Source organism: Hakea prostrata, chromosome 3, assembly GCF_041222555.1.
Source record: "Hakea prostrata isolate BN-2017 chromosome 3, UWA_Hpros_2, whole genome shotgun sequence".
Classification (NCBI taxonomy): domain Eukaryota; kingdom Viridiplantae; phylum Streptophyta; class Magnoliopsida; order Proteales; family Proteaceae; genus Hakea; species Hakea prostrata.
This window is the reverse complement of record NC_142602.1, coordinates 2383447-2395687: the sequence shown is the minus strand read 5'-3', so window position 1 is coordinate 2395687 and position 12241 is coordinate 2383447. Positions and strand designations below refer to the sequence as shown.

At 37.2% G+C, this 12241-nt stretch overlaps 1 protein-coding gene across 1 annotated transcript; it reads left to right on the top strand.

The window, feature by feature from the left end:
• Positions 1-7415: 7415 nt before the first annotated feature.
• LOC149019957 (gamma carbonic anhydrase like 1) lies at positions 7416-11689 on the top strand. The gene is made up of 2 exons (XM_089147955.1): positions 7416-7923; positions 10711-11689. The coding sequence occupies exons 1-2, from the start codon at positions 7554-7556 to the stop codon at positions 11085-11087; spliced, it is 747 nt and encodes a 248-aa protein (XP_089004081.1). The 5' UTR covers positions 7416-7553; the 3' UTR covers positions 11088-11689.
• The last annotated feature ends 552 nt before the right edge of the window (positions 11690-12241 follow it).

The window sequence follows — 12241 nt, the reverse complement described above, 5'->3', positions numbered from 1 at the left end:
CGATAACAGGGGACATAAAAGCTAAAATATTCGACTTATTAGCTGTGAGTTGTGAGTAGTAGACTTTAAAACTGATATGGAAGCTAGAGAAGAAGAAGCTGATCCATGATGATGTACATGGATACTTAATTAAAATAGCTGGCCATGGCCAAAAGATGGTCTTGCACGCAGTGGTACATAACAGGATTTGAACGACGGCGGTTCTCAGCAAACGTGACCTTATCCAATATATCTATTAATTTATACTCAAATAACCTATCAAAACCTTTGTACATGAAAGTGTTGTACTTTATACGGGCGAAGAATTAGTTCTTGAGCTCTGTGACGTTCAAAATTCTTATACCTCTGGGCATTAATGTTCTCATTTTCATTTTATAGGGTGAGAATCAATGAATTAGTGTCAATCAATCGCCCTTTTTTGTACTACGTAATCTAAAACAATTCAGCAAAAGTGTAGAAATTTAGCATGATAAGATAGGGGACCTGATTCCATTTTACCGTGGTGGACACCCCTATTCCAAAACCTTCAAATATTGACATTAATTAAATGCACGACTTTAATTTCCAAGCATATGAAGCCACCAACCAACTTGACAACCCTAATGTACAATTAATTAAAACTTTTTAATAATGCTAGTGTTATATTTTCTTATTCACTTAAACATGAATGCTCAAAAATAGTATAGAAAGCCAAACATCATGAGTTTTAACTCACAAAATTGTCGGTGTCTGTATTAAGTAGATAAAAAAGATTCTCTCTGATCATCTCAAGTTATGAAAAATTAAGACTATTCTAGACCTTTCTGCTTGGTAAATATTCAATAGGAAGATCACATTACAATTAGATTGGTTGCTGATGAGCAAGTATGCTCGATCTCTATATTTGGAATAGGATTCTTTTTATTTTTTTATTTGTCTTCATATATGGTTATTGCTTAAGTAGAATGTGATACAAATATACTAATTTATTTGATATGGTGGATAAGTTAGGACCCTTCTCGTTATTCTACCTTTCTTTCATTTTAACTAAAAAGAAAAATGTGAAGATTTGAGATCTTCAAGCATGGGAGCTCCATGTGTGCATTGATCGATCACTTCGCTTCCTATATTGTGATCAGGTTATTGATTAAGTTCTAGTATTTGAATTTTATTAACGAATCTGCAGGCTGTTCTATCTATACCATAGGTATAAAGAACTTTCTTGTTCTGGTTGATTTAGCCCTTACTAGGGCTTGTTAAGTGAACCACATACCAAATTCATCCATTTTAAACAACAAATACATCCCTTGGGCTCTTAAATCTTCATTATCTATAACATTATTATGGGTAATCTCATATACTTTCTAGAATATGGTTTTATTTGTGGAGAATAAAATCGCGCACATGTTAGGTTTAAGCATTAAGTTGCTTAGTTAAAACAGTGCATTAATTATAGGTATTAGGGTTTTACCTACTAGCTAGGTCAATACATCTTTATTTATGATAATTAACACAATGGCCTGTATTTATTCATAATTCAATTATTACCAGAATACCTTAACATCTTATACCAAAGGATCAGTGCATGCAGTTCAAAATGTTGAGCTTGAAGATGGAAATTAGACTCTTTCTTATATTCGTCTATTTGTGTGATGACCTGATAAACGCAATGGATGAAGAGAAGTTTCTTACTCTTGCTGGTTTAATAAGGGTGGGAAAAGGAATCTCATACTATGATCACTGGCGAGAGGCCTCTATCATTTTCTTTATTCCAGTACTTAACGATATTATCATTTGAAGGGACCCAAAATCACATCCATATTTGATCGTAAATCTCGTTTATACCGTTGCTACTTATAGTACTAAATATTAGTTTTGCTTCTGTTTGATGTGAAATCTTAACATCTTTCTTTGATGATATCAAATTATGGGTATTCCTAGCTTTTTCGTTAGAATAGAACTTCTAAGTAACTGAGATTACTTTATAAATTAGATCTATTGATAAAGCATGGACATGATGTAATAAGACGATATTCTTATTGATCAGCTGGAATTACTCCATACAGCTTGTACTTGTTCTTTACAGAAAAGGAGGAAAAAGGACTGGAGCTGGACCTGAAACATTTTCGGGATCATTTATGCTTTCTTTCTATTCTCAAAGGAAAACAAAATGAAAGAAAAATATAAAAGTGATCACAAGGGGTAATTAATGATCATGAGTGGTGCACGTCAACCAAAGGGCGTAAGAGAGCCATTCTTGTAGTAAGAGCGTGTGATCCAGACTCGTGCTTCTCTTGATAATTAATCCTCCGATCCATACCATCATGTTCGTTCCTAAAACGTTCTTGAACACAGGATATGTAGCTTTCAGCCTTTGTATCAACATTTTCATCACCTTCGACTCTGTAGAGATTGGTGATGCGACCATTAATGGAGTCACGAACGGTAATACTGTCTGGTCTCATAACTTGAACTCTCTGCTTTGGTGCAGGAATAGTGAAGGAAGGATCTTCCATTGAAGTAGAAGAAAGGTGGGTAGATTTAACCCTACTGCTAACTTGAACATTGGATGAAGCAGGCTTTGCTGTTCTAAACAAAGACTTGAAAAACTTGCCTCCGATGAAGCCTCTGTGCTTACGGCCGGTTCCCTCCATATTTTCTCTCTCTGATCACACTTAAAGCTATGAACTAATTCCTCTTATCAACCAGATGAACTGATGAGTTTTCAGACAAGGAAGAGTCCCATATTTATAGTAATTGGTGTCCAACTGTGTTTTGAGATAAGATTAGAAAACTGTGGGTCCCTTAATTATCTGTATAGCATTGATCATCTGTGCTTTTTGACATAGAAAAATATAGATTTTCTTTTGATAAAAGGCTACTCAAATATTCTTACCTAGTTGTTTGTAACTTTAACCCATATGGAAGTTGGAGAACAATACTTAGCTTTTACTAGTCGGAAATTTTAGATTTTTAGATTAGGGTTCTTTTAGTAGGACCTAACATGCGGTTTGATCCCTAATATTGCTAGAATTACATTTGGATTCAGTTAAAAGTAACACCTTCACATGTGTGTGTGTGTTTTTTTTCCCCTCAAAACATGGATGTTAATATTATACATGAAATGATACTGTTATCTTAAATTAAAATAAATGAAATTAGAATTTTACCTTAAAATTTTAGCTTTGTATATATATCATCAAAATATGAAATGATCATTAAACCCCCATTTTTTTTTAATTTAGGGAGAGAAAAAAAAATCTCCTTCTTTTTTTATAAAAAAAAAAAAAAAACAACTCGCCCGGGTCTTTTCAAAAGAAAAAAAAATTTCTTTTTTTTTTTTTTTTTTTTTTTTTTTGGTAAACCACATTTCATTCAACTGAAACAAAAGTAGATATATCCGAGCTACAAAGCCTGGAAATCCGGTAGTGGAAATAGGCCAGCCAAACCTCCCCGGTGAGGAGACAGCCTTCCGTGCCAGAGAGTCAGCTACGCTGTTAGTCTCCCTTGGAGAGAAAAGAAATTTGCAACCTACAAATTTTCTAGCTAAGTACTTAATATCCCATTTCAAATTGTCCACACAAACAGGGGTTTGAATCTTGTCTTCAAGAACATTGTAAAGTTGCAAACAATCGATCTCAGCTTCAATCATCTCGAACCCCTCAGCCAAACACTGAAGTAATCCTTCTCTTAGCGCTAGAGCTTCTCCTTGAAGCACCTCGGTGAAGCTCGCTGAAATAGACACCGCCACCGCGGCAACCCTCTACAATCTCGGATAATAAACCCCGAGTCCCCCTTTTGATCCTACCTTAGCCGCATCCGAATTCGGTTAACAACCCCACTCAAAGGCTTAGACCACCTTACTTCCTTCTTTTTCCTTTCTCATCACCCAATATCGAAGGCAACCGAAAGAAGTTGGGAACTACAAAGATCTTCAACCGAGCGAGAGCCTCGTGAACACACGGGATGGTGTCGAATTCACTCCATTGAAGATGAGATCATTACGAGACAGCCATAAGTTCCAACAAATTAGTGCGGCTAAACCAGCTCGGTGCCCTTCTTTGACCTTCACTATCCAATTTTAACCAATCGACACAAACTTAGTAAACTCGGGGTTCAATAATGGAGGGATATATGAGAAATCCGACCCAAACCAACGCTCTTGCAAATGCACAATCCATAATTATATGATCTTCTGTTTCGTCAGATAATCCACATCGTGGACAAGTTATATCCTTCACCATTTTTCTCTTCCCTAAATTAACTCCTGTGCTCAATGCTTTAGAACAGGCCCTCCAAATAAAATTACGCACCTTCGGGGGGGCATTACAGCTCCAAACATTTTTCCACATCCTATCTGGTAACTGAGAGGTTTGATTACCCTGATTCAAATGGTCTCTGACATTGGTGAGGAGGTGATAAGCACTCTTAGTAGTGAAGATCCCATTCCTATTGGCACCCCAAATAAGTCTATCTTCCAATTGAAAAAGACCTAATTGTATTTTCAAGATTTCTTCTGCATCATCAACATGAAAGGTTTGAAGAACTAAATGAGACTTCCATTTTCTAGTCTCTTGATCAATCAATTCCCCAAACATATATGCTTTCTTGCTATTCTCTAAAAGGAGAAAGTAACAAGAAGATCTTAAAGACTGGGTTTGGTAATTAACTAATAATCACGAGTAGTGGCGGGTCTCAAGTCTCAACCAAGGGGCGTACGAGAGCCATTCTTGTGGTAAGAGAATGTGACCCGGACACATTCTTGTCTTGATAACTGATCCTCCAATCCGTATCTTGTTCGTTTCTGAATCGTTCCTGAACACAAGATATGTAGCTTTCAGCCTTGATATCCACATTTTCATCACGTTGATCACCACTGTAGATACTGTTGATGCGGCCATTAGTGGGGTCACGAACAGTAATACTGTCTGGTTTCATGAATGAAACCCTCTGCTTCGGTGCAGGAGTGGTGGAAAGATTTTCCACTGAAGTTGAAGATGGGATAGATTTAGCCTTGCTATTAAGTTGGTCACTGGATGAAGTAACTGGCTTCACTGCTCTGAAGAAAGACCTAAGAAGCTTACCTTTCATGAAACTTTTGTGCTTACGGCTGCCCTCCATATTGTGTCTGTTTTTCTTGATATTAGAACACTCAAAGCAAGCTATATATATATATATATATATTAACTATCTGCTTGATCAATCAGATGACTGAGTGATTCAAGCAAAGGATGACCCATATATATACAGCAATAGCTTGCTGCCTAAAAGTGTGAATATAACTATAGTTCTTGAATCATGAGTTAGGTTTGGAGAGAGATCTGAAATCTATGGACAGCAAGTGGTTTCTGTATAATTAATTATATGTACACCATTCCATTCATCATCTTATGTCATCTTTAACATAGATAAATCATAAATGTATATATTCAATTTTTTATTTTTGTTTAGGTAGCAAATGGGGACAAAAGCTTAGGTACTTAGTTTGTAGTAACTTACTGATATGGAGTACTTAATTACGTAATCAAATTAAAGAATGTGTTATACGGGGAAAATGTGTGATATCTAGCTAGTAATCATATTCGTATATATAATTAATCGACTGACCTATCAAACTCGTGGATGCATGGGCTACACTTTATGCAGAAAGAGGAATTAATTTGAGGACCAGTCGTTCAGAATTCTCAATTGTACCTTTGGAAATATATATATATACAGAAGTAGTGCAGAAAGCCAACATGATTGTCAAGTTTGAACAATGGTGACCGTATGTAGAGGATTAAAGACATTCTCTTACGTCATATAAAGGTAATCATAATTGAATTGATATTTATCCCCAAAGAGCAAGTGGGTCTCTCTCTGTTTGGAATGGGATTCTTTCTGTACATCTTAAATTTTTAATTTATGGCTGCTTCTATAGTATAAATAAATATCAATATCTGATATGACGATCAATATATGTTCTAGAAGAGAACCGTCCTCGAAACTCTTTTTATTATTCTGCATATATGCATTGAAAAATTGAGCATACATAAGCTTATTAAATATTGCATAGTGTTTTATAACTTATTAGGAAAACCTCCTTATTCTTAGCAACATCACAGTTACCACATTTGATTCTATTTCTACCAATAGAGATCGAGCATAGAGTAATGAAGTACTACTGATCAAGAGAACTTCTTATTGTTGTTGGTTAGTTAAAGGTGCAGACTGGAAGCACAAGGGCTGGGGAAACCACTGTCACTTTCAACTCATTCCACTTCCACCATTAAACTGTTTTCATATGTCATAGGATATTAGGATTGAGGAGGGGAGGAAAGGGTAGGGTCTTTAATTTACAATGAATAGTAGTAGATGAGAATATTTGATTCATATATCCTAGCTAGCCTGTTTGTACAAAATCTCTATAAGAATTTAAAATAGTAAAACAAGATTTCCATATCCTATAAAAGATGCATTAAGGCAAACGTTTTCCTAATAACGTTATTCGTAGAATTGGGTTTGAGTTCATCACCCGAATATATCCCACTAGTCACTTTTAACACGTGCATTAATTAGATAAAGACATGCTTGCTATATGTGTTTTTGAGGGGTTGGAGCCTGCCTGGCTGGGTACCATTTCAACAAATCACAGAATTTTCGTTCAAGACGGTTTGATGTTTTCAATTGTATTCAACTCCCAATTCCCCCAAGTAGAAACGTTTAACACTCCTGCAGGCTGCAGCTCTTTAATTTACTTTCTATGGTTGAAGTACATTTTCTCAAATTCAATTGGATAAATTAACCAAATTAACTGAAAAAGAGATTTTCTTGGTGATAGCTAGGAACTCGATTCTCTCTCTTTAATGCTTACCAACTTTCCTTGTTGAGATCTCATATGATGTCAAATATGTTTGTTGTCTGTTTAATTAATTTGCTTCCTGCAGTGAGCTTGTCTCTTGTCTCCCAATTGAAATCTGAAATCAACCCGAACCCATGAATTCAAATCCACCTTTTAAAACTTGCAGCTAGCTGCGGGTATGCATACCTAATTAAGGTATAGAAACTTGGCCTGAACAGGTAACTATAAAGTGCATGTCTTTGATTTTAAATAGGACCTCGAATCCCCTCGATTATATTAATCACAAGGGTAGACTGTAGACAAAGATTGAAATCAAAATTGGGTTGGGCTGAAGGGTTAGGGTCGAGGCCTCAGCCCAGTTCAATATATTTTATTTTTCAAGATTACCTCATTCTTCATTCTTCTCCATAAACTGATAAACAACGTGTTTCCCACCATACAATTCGTTTTTATTTGTTTCAAATTTACAAAGCCCATTATCACGCCTAACCCAACTCAGCCCAGCCCATGTAAGGCCCACTGGAGTGGGTCCCATCCAGGTAGAGAAATATAAAATGTTAGAGAGAGAGAGAGAGCACGGACTAGACTGCTTAGGTTGACGGTTGACCCATTACCACGCTATGTACATTTCCGAGTTCTGAGTCGGACAACCCGGAGGTTCTCAACTCTATCGTCTTCGTTCTGGCTTTTCTTCTGTGGAAGGAAAAATAGCGAAAACGAAAAGGGAATAAAAATGGCAGCTTTGTCTCGTATATCCAAGAAAGTTCTAAGTAGCAATCTCTCACCCTCATATCGGTCGGCCCTTCGTGGTCTATCCACTGATGCGGCGAAAGTAGCAACGACTGCAAGTGCGAATGATAGAGTGAAATGGGATTATAGAGGTCAGAGGAGAATAATACCGTTGGGGCAATGGCTTCCCAAAATTGCCGTCGATGCCTACGTCGCCCCGAACGTAGTTCTAGCTGGCCAAGTCACCGTTAACGATGGATCTTCGGTTTGGAACGGATCAGTTCTTCGCGGTGATCTCAACAAAATCACGATTGGTTTCTGCTCCAATGTGCAGGAGCGATGCGTTCTCCACGCTGCTTGGTCGTCTCCAACAGGTTCCCTTTGTTCCTGCTCTTAATCTCTTACTTTTTTGTTGTTAGGGTTTTGAATCTTTTTATATTTTCCCCCTTGTTGGTTAGCTTTGTATTTTGCAAGTAAAAAATCAGTGATAACAGTGTCTATCTACTAATCGTGAGAGAGAGGGCGGGGGAGGGAACCCTAGAATCTGTTTGGAGCTTCTGAGCGGACTTCTTTGGATTATGAGATTCTAAAGCTGATGTTTTACTGAGATTGTGGTTATCCACTATAATGTTCAAATATAAGTGATGAATTCTTACGCTTGTTTAGTTTTGTTGTTGAATACCAGTATGGTTACATGAATCAAACATGATGAAGTCATTCCATAGCATAATTTGCTGATGCATTGTTGAAGGAATGCTTTGGTCCTAAAATTTTGATTTCAGAGTTGAGAATTGGGTGCTCAAGGCAGGAAAAACAGTTTTCAAGTGAAACTAAGGTTACTGCTTGGTTGTCCGACGACAAGGAAATGTTGGTAATGGGTACTGAATTCACTAATATGTGCTTTCTTTGCACTTTGTAGTGAATTGTATAGTGATTGCACTTAGGTCACATTGTTCTTTGCATGGTTTGCTCGATGTCAAAAACTTAGCTAGGGGCTTCATGTCCATGTTTGGCACTGGAACATAGAAAGCTTTCTTGAAGAAACAAGGTGACAGACAATGTGTAAATTTTAAAAATGAAGGGCGTTCTAAAGAAAATAAATCATCCCAGGAGTCTGTGTCTTGTCTTTGCTATGAATGTATCAACAGAGATCATTAGCTTGAATGATTAGAATTACTAGCCTTATAAGCCTAGACCCTTACGCAAGGCAGCATAAATGAGGATGCCAAGATGGGTGAGTGGCAATACTAGGAAGGATAAAGCAACATATTGGAATTAGTTAGGGAGTAGCCCCAACAAATGATAAGTTATGAGAAAGACTTTTGAGGTCGCAGAGCCACGTTCAGAAGCCTCTAAATGCCCCTATATGGAGTGACTTATCCAGATTGAAGGAACCAAAGGAGCTTGGGGTAAACCTAAAATAACCTTAGGAGAAGTTGTTAGAAAGGATATGCATGACTTAGTCTTTGTATCTAGTATGGCCTCAAATAGTGCTGATTCGAAGGCAAGGTTTAATGTAGCAGACCCCATTTAGTTAGGATAAGGCTTCTTGTTACATTCTTGAGCTAATTAAATTTTTTCTTTTTCATTTTCTTGTTATGATCATTTCCCATTGCATTTGATCCTTCCTTGAAGATTTTTGTGCTAATAAAATCCTCCCCCCCCCCCCCCCCCCCCCAAAAAAAAAAAAAAAAGAACATACACACAAAAACAAGCATTTGAAACTGTAGCAAGTTATAAATTTAAAATCCACCATGGTGTTTTCATTCCTCTTAATATGGACATATGATTGGATCTGGTCAGTTCTAAACTTATGGGGTAATATCAGATCTATTATATCTGAGATATAGCATGGAGCTCTGTTTCCCATGCATGTTGGTTACCTGTGAGGTATCCACTTCAATGGCAAGACACAAGTAGGGGGACTGAGCATGTTTCAGGTATGGCTTCCAGAAACCTTACATGGCTGGGGACAAGGGGGGAAAAGCAGGTAGTGGATGAATTATTATTTGCATCCTAAATTTGTCACTTCTGTTGCAGGAAGAGGAATTGTATTTTGGGAAATAAAATACTAAAAAAAAAAAATTTAAAAACTTCTAAAGAAGGGGACTGGTAGAAGAGGATTTATTACTTACTTGAAGGCCATTTGTGGTGGGCACATTAAAATTGAGTGCAAAACTTCTTGACTCAAACTTACAATTACGCCTTTCATATTTAATCTTCCATTTTCTTTATTTGAACTTCTTGAGGAAGCTTTCAAATATAGCTTATCGGGCCCATAACTCTGATGAACTGGTCTTTAATGTTAGGTTAGTTTAATGTTACTTACTGAGTTTGGATGATGATTGAATTGCATCTTTTATCACTTGTTGAACTGAATTCCAATTTACATTCTTCAATCATGGATCCTCAACCACCTCTAGTTCTTGTTGTCATTTCAACATGCATCTTAGCTTTGTTGTTATTCCAACATTTGGCTGATGTTATCTGTATGATCAGTTCAGTCAGCATACTGGTTAGCAATTTCTTTTTACTGCTGAATGTGTTCAGTTTATTGTGGATCTTCAATTCTGCACCATCTTCCATGTGTGGCACATCTATCATTGCATGTACCTCCCTGAAGCTTGAGTTTGTTGTCAGAAATCTTTGGTCTTCATTCCTATACTCTGTCTTCTGATTCAAAATCAAGCATGTTAATGAAGCATGACCATCCTCTTAATCACATCATCATGGATATTTTATGTTTATCCTATGGGTAGTCAGGGAGGCAGAATACTATTTCTATACTGTTACCTGTGAACCATCCCTTGATTAATTTGATCTGTTTGTTGGAGTAAGTTAACATTGAATCAAGTGAAATCTGGCAGCACCATGGTAATTCACTGGTATGGGCTTTTGTCTCTTCTGCCAACTTCCTAAATCATTGTAATTGGATAGAGGCTTCAACTCGGACGAAATTTGAATTAGCTTTGCAATTGGGACCGTATAGTGTCTTCAAACCTAAATCCAACCTCAATCTGTTAAAAATCAATAGAACTGATACTTCAACCATTTTTGGGGCATTGATGTGCTTTTTTAGTTGTTGGATTGATTTAGTTTTTGAACTTTGTCTAGCATGAAACCTAAATTAGACTGGAATTGTTCTTTTCTTGTTCAACCAGGATTACCGGCAGAGACATCTATTGAGAGATTTGTGACAATTGGGGGGTATTGTCTTTTACGGTCTTGTACAATTGAGCCGGAGTGTATCATTGGGCAGCATTCTATACTCATGGAAGGATCATTGGTGGAGACACATTCTATTCTTGAAGCTGGATCTGTAGTTCCCCCGGGCAGGAGAATTCCAACGGGTGAACTTTGGGCTGGGAATCCTGCAAGGTTTGTCAGAAATTTGACACATGAAGAGACCTTGGAGATTCCTAAACTTGCGGTTGCAATCAATGATCTGAGCAAAAACTACTTTTCAGAGTACCTGCCTTATTCCACAGTTTATTTGGAAGTTGAGAAGCTAAAGAAGTCTCTTGGGATCTCTATCTAAAGGTTTCAGTTCATGTAGATTGAGAGTTGGAGGTGTTTTCAAGGAAATAAGTCTCACCGAGACTCGATCAATCAAGCTTTTATTTTTTATTTTTTTTGGGGGTTAGATTATTTAATACAAGGACTAGTTTTGGTTGTAGTAGATCTAAAGAAGTGGTTCATGGCGACAGCAGTGTAGCTGTCTTGCAACTTCAAACAATTCTGCCTTTTGTTCCCTGCTTCAGTGTATTTTTGTTTGCAATCATCGTGGCGGATGTGGAGAATTGACAACATCTGTTATTGTGGGAGCTTGGTTCGTCTATTAGATCTTTCCTTGGGGTTCTTGACCGAGTGTTGCTTATGGGATTTTGTTATAAATCATTGATAGCTGAAGCTTGATGGTTTTCCTCACCGTGATTGCTATGATTTGGTGTGCCCTTATTTACATTCCTGAAACATATCTGAAGTTTCTTCCCCAAAACCCTCTTAAGGCTAAGGTGAAGCTTTGGGTTCCTCTAATAAATTAATTATCTTCAAACTTGTGGCTCTCTGTCAGGTATTTTTGCTTTAAAAGCAGTCATGTAAGGGTCGGTTTTATTGGTTAAGTTGAGTTAACAATCTCTCGGTGGGTTCTAGCAATGGCTTACTGATTTATTTTCCATTATTTTTGGGCATTGAATTAGAGATAATTTCTTATACTCGAAGGTAACTGTACTCAAGAAACAGTGTTGTCTTTGTGTAACAACAGTAACAACTGTCTGTCAAAAGTGAAGAAGATACAAGCCAAAGGCACCAACTAGTAACCACCTACCACCAACTGCTAACCTGCTGCTGCCTCAAAACACAGAGGTGCCAGCTAAGATTACGCGGCATGAGTAGCTCTTAAGCCAACTAGCAGGGATTACCCACTCCAATATTCTAAAGCAGTATGTGTAATTAAGAAGCCTTGACTTTCTCTTTCGCGAGTCGTATTCACTTCCTTCCCTGATTCCCCACCAAAAGAGGCCCTTTCATGCTTCTTCATGTATGTTCCTTCCCTACCTGAAAAGGGAGACTTTGATCCGATGAATATAGTTTACCCAGAAAAGAATCCGCTTTAATAATAAATATAAGAAATAAGAAATTATAGAAACCAGCGTAAGCAATGAGATCACATCGACGTCAGTTAACCCAATG

Excerpts from the sequence above, each read along its gene's own strand:
- LOC149019957 (XM_089147955.1), top strand. The coding sequence starts at position 7,554 with ATGGCAGCTTTGTCTCGTATATCCAAGAAAGTTCTAAGTAGCAATCTC. Across the intron at positions 7,924-10,710 it reads TGCTTGGTCGTCTCCAACAG|GATTACCGGCAGAGACATCT; the intron begins GTTCCCTTTGTT and ends TTGTTCAACCAG.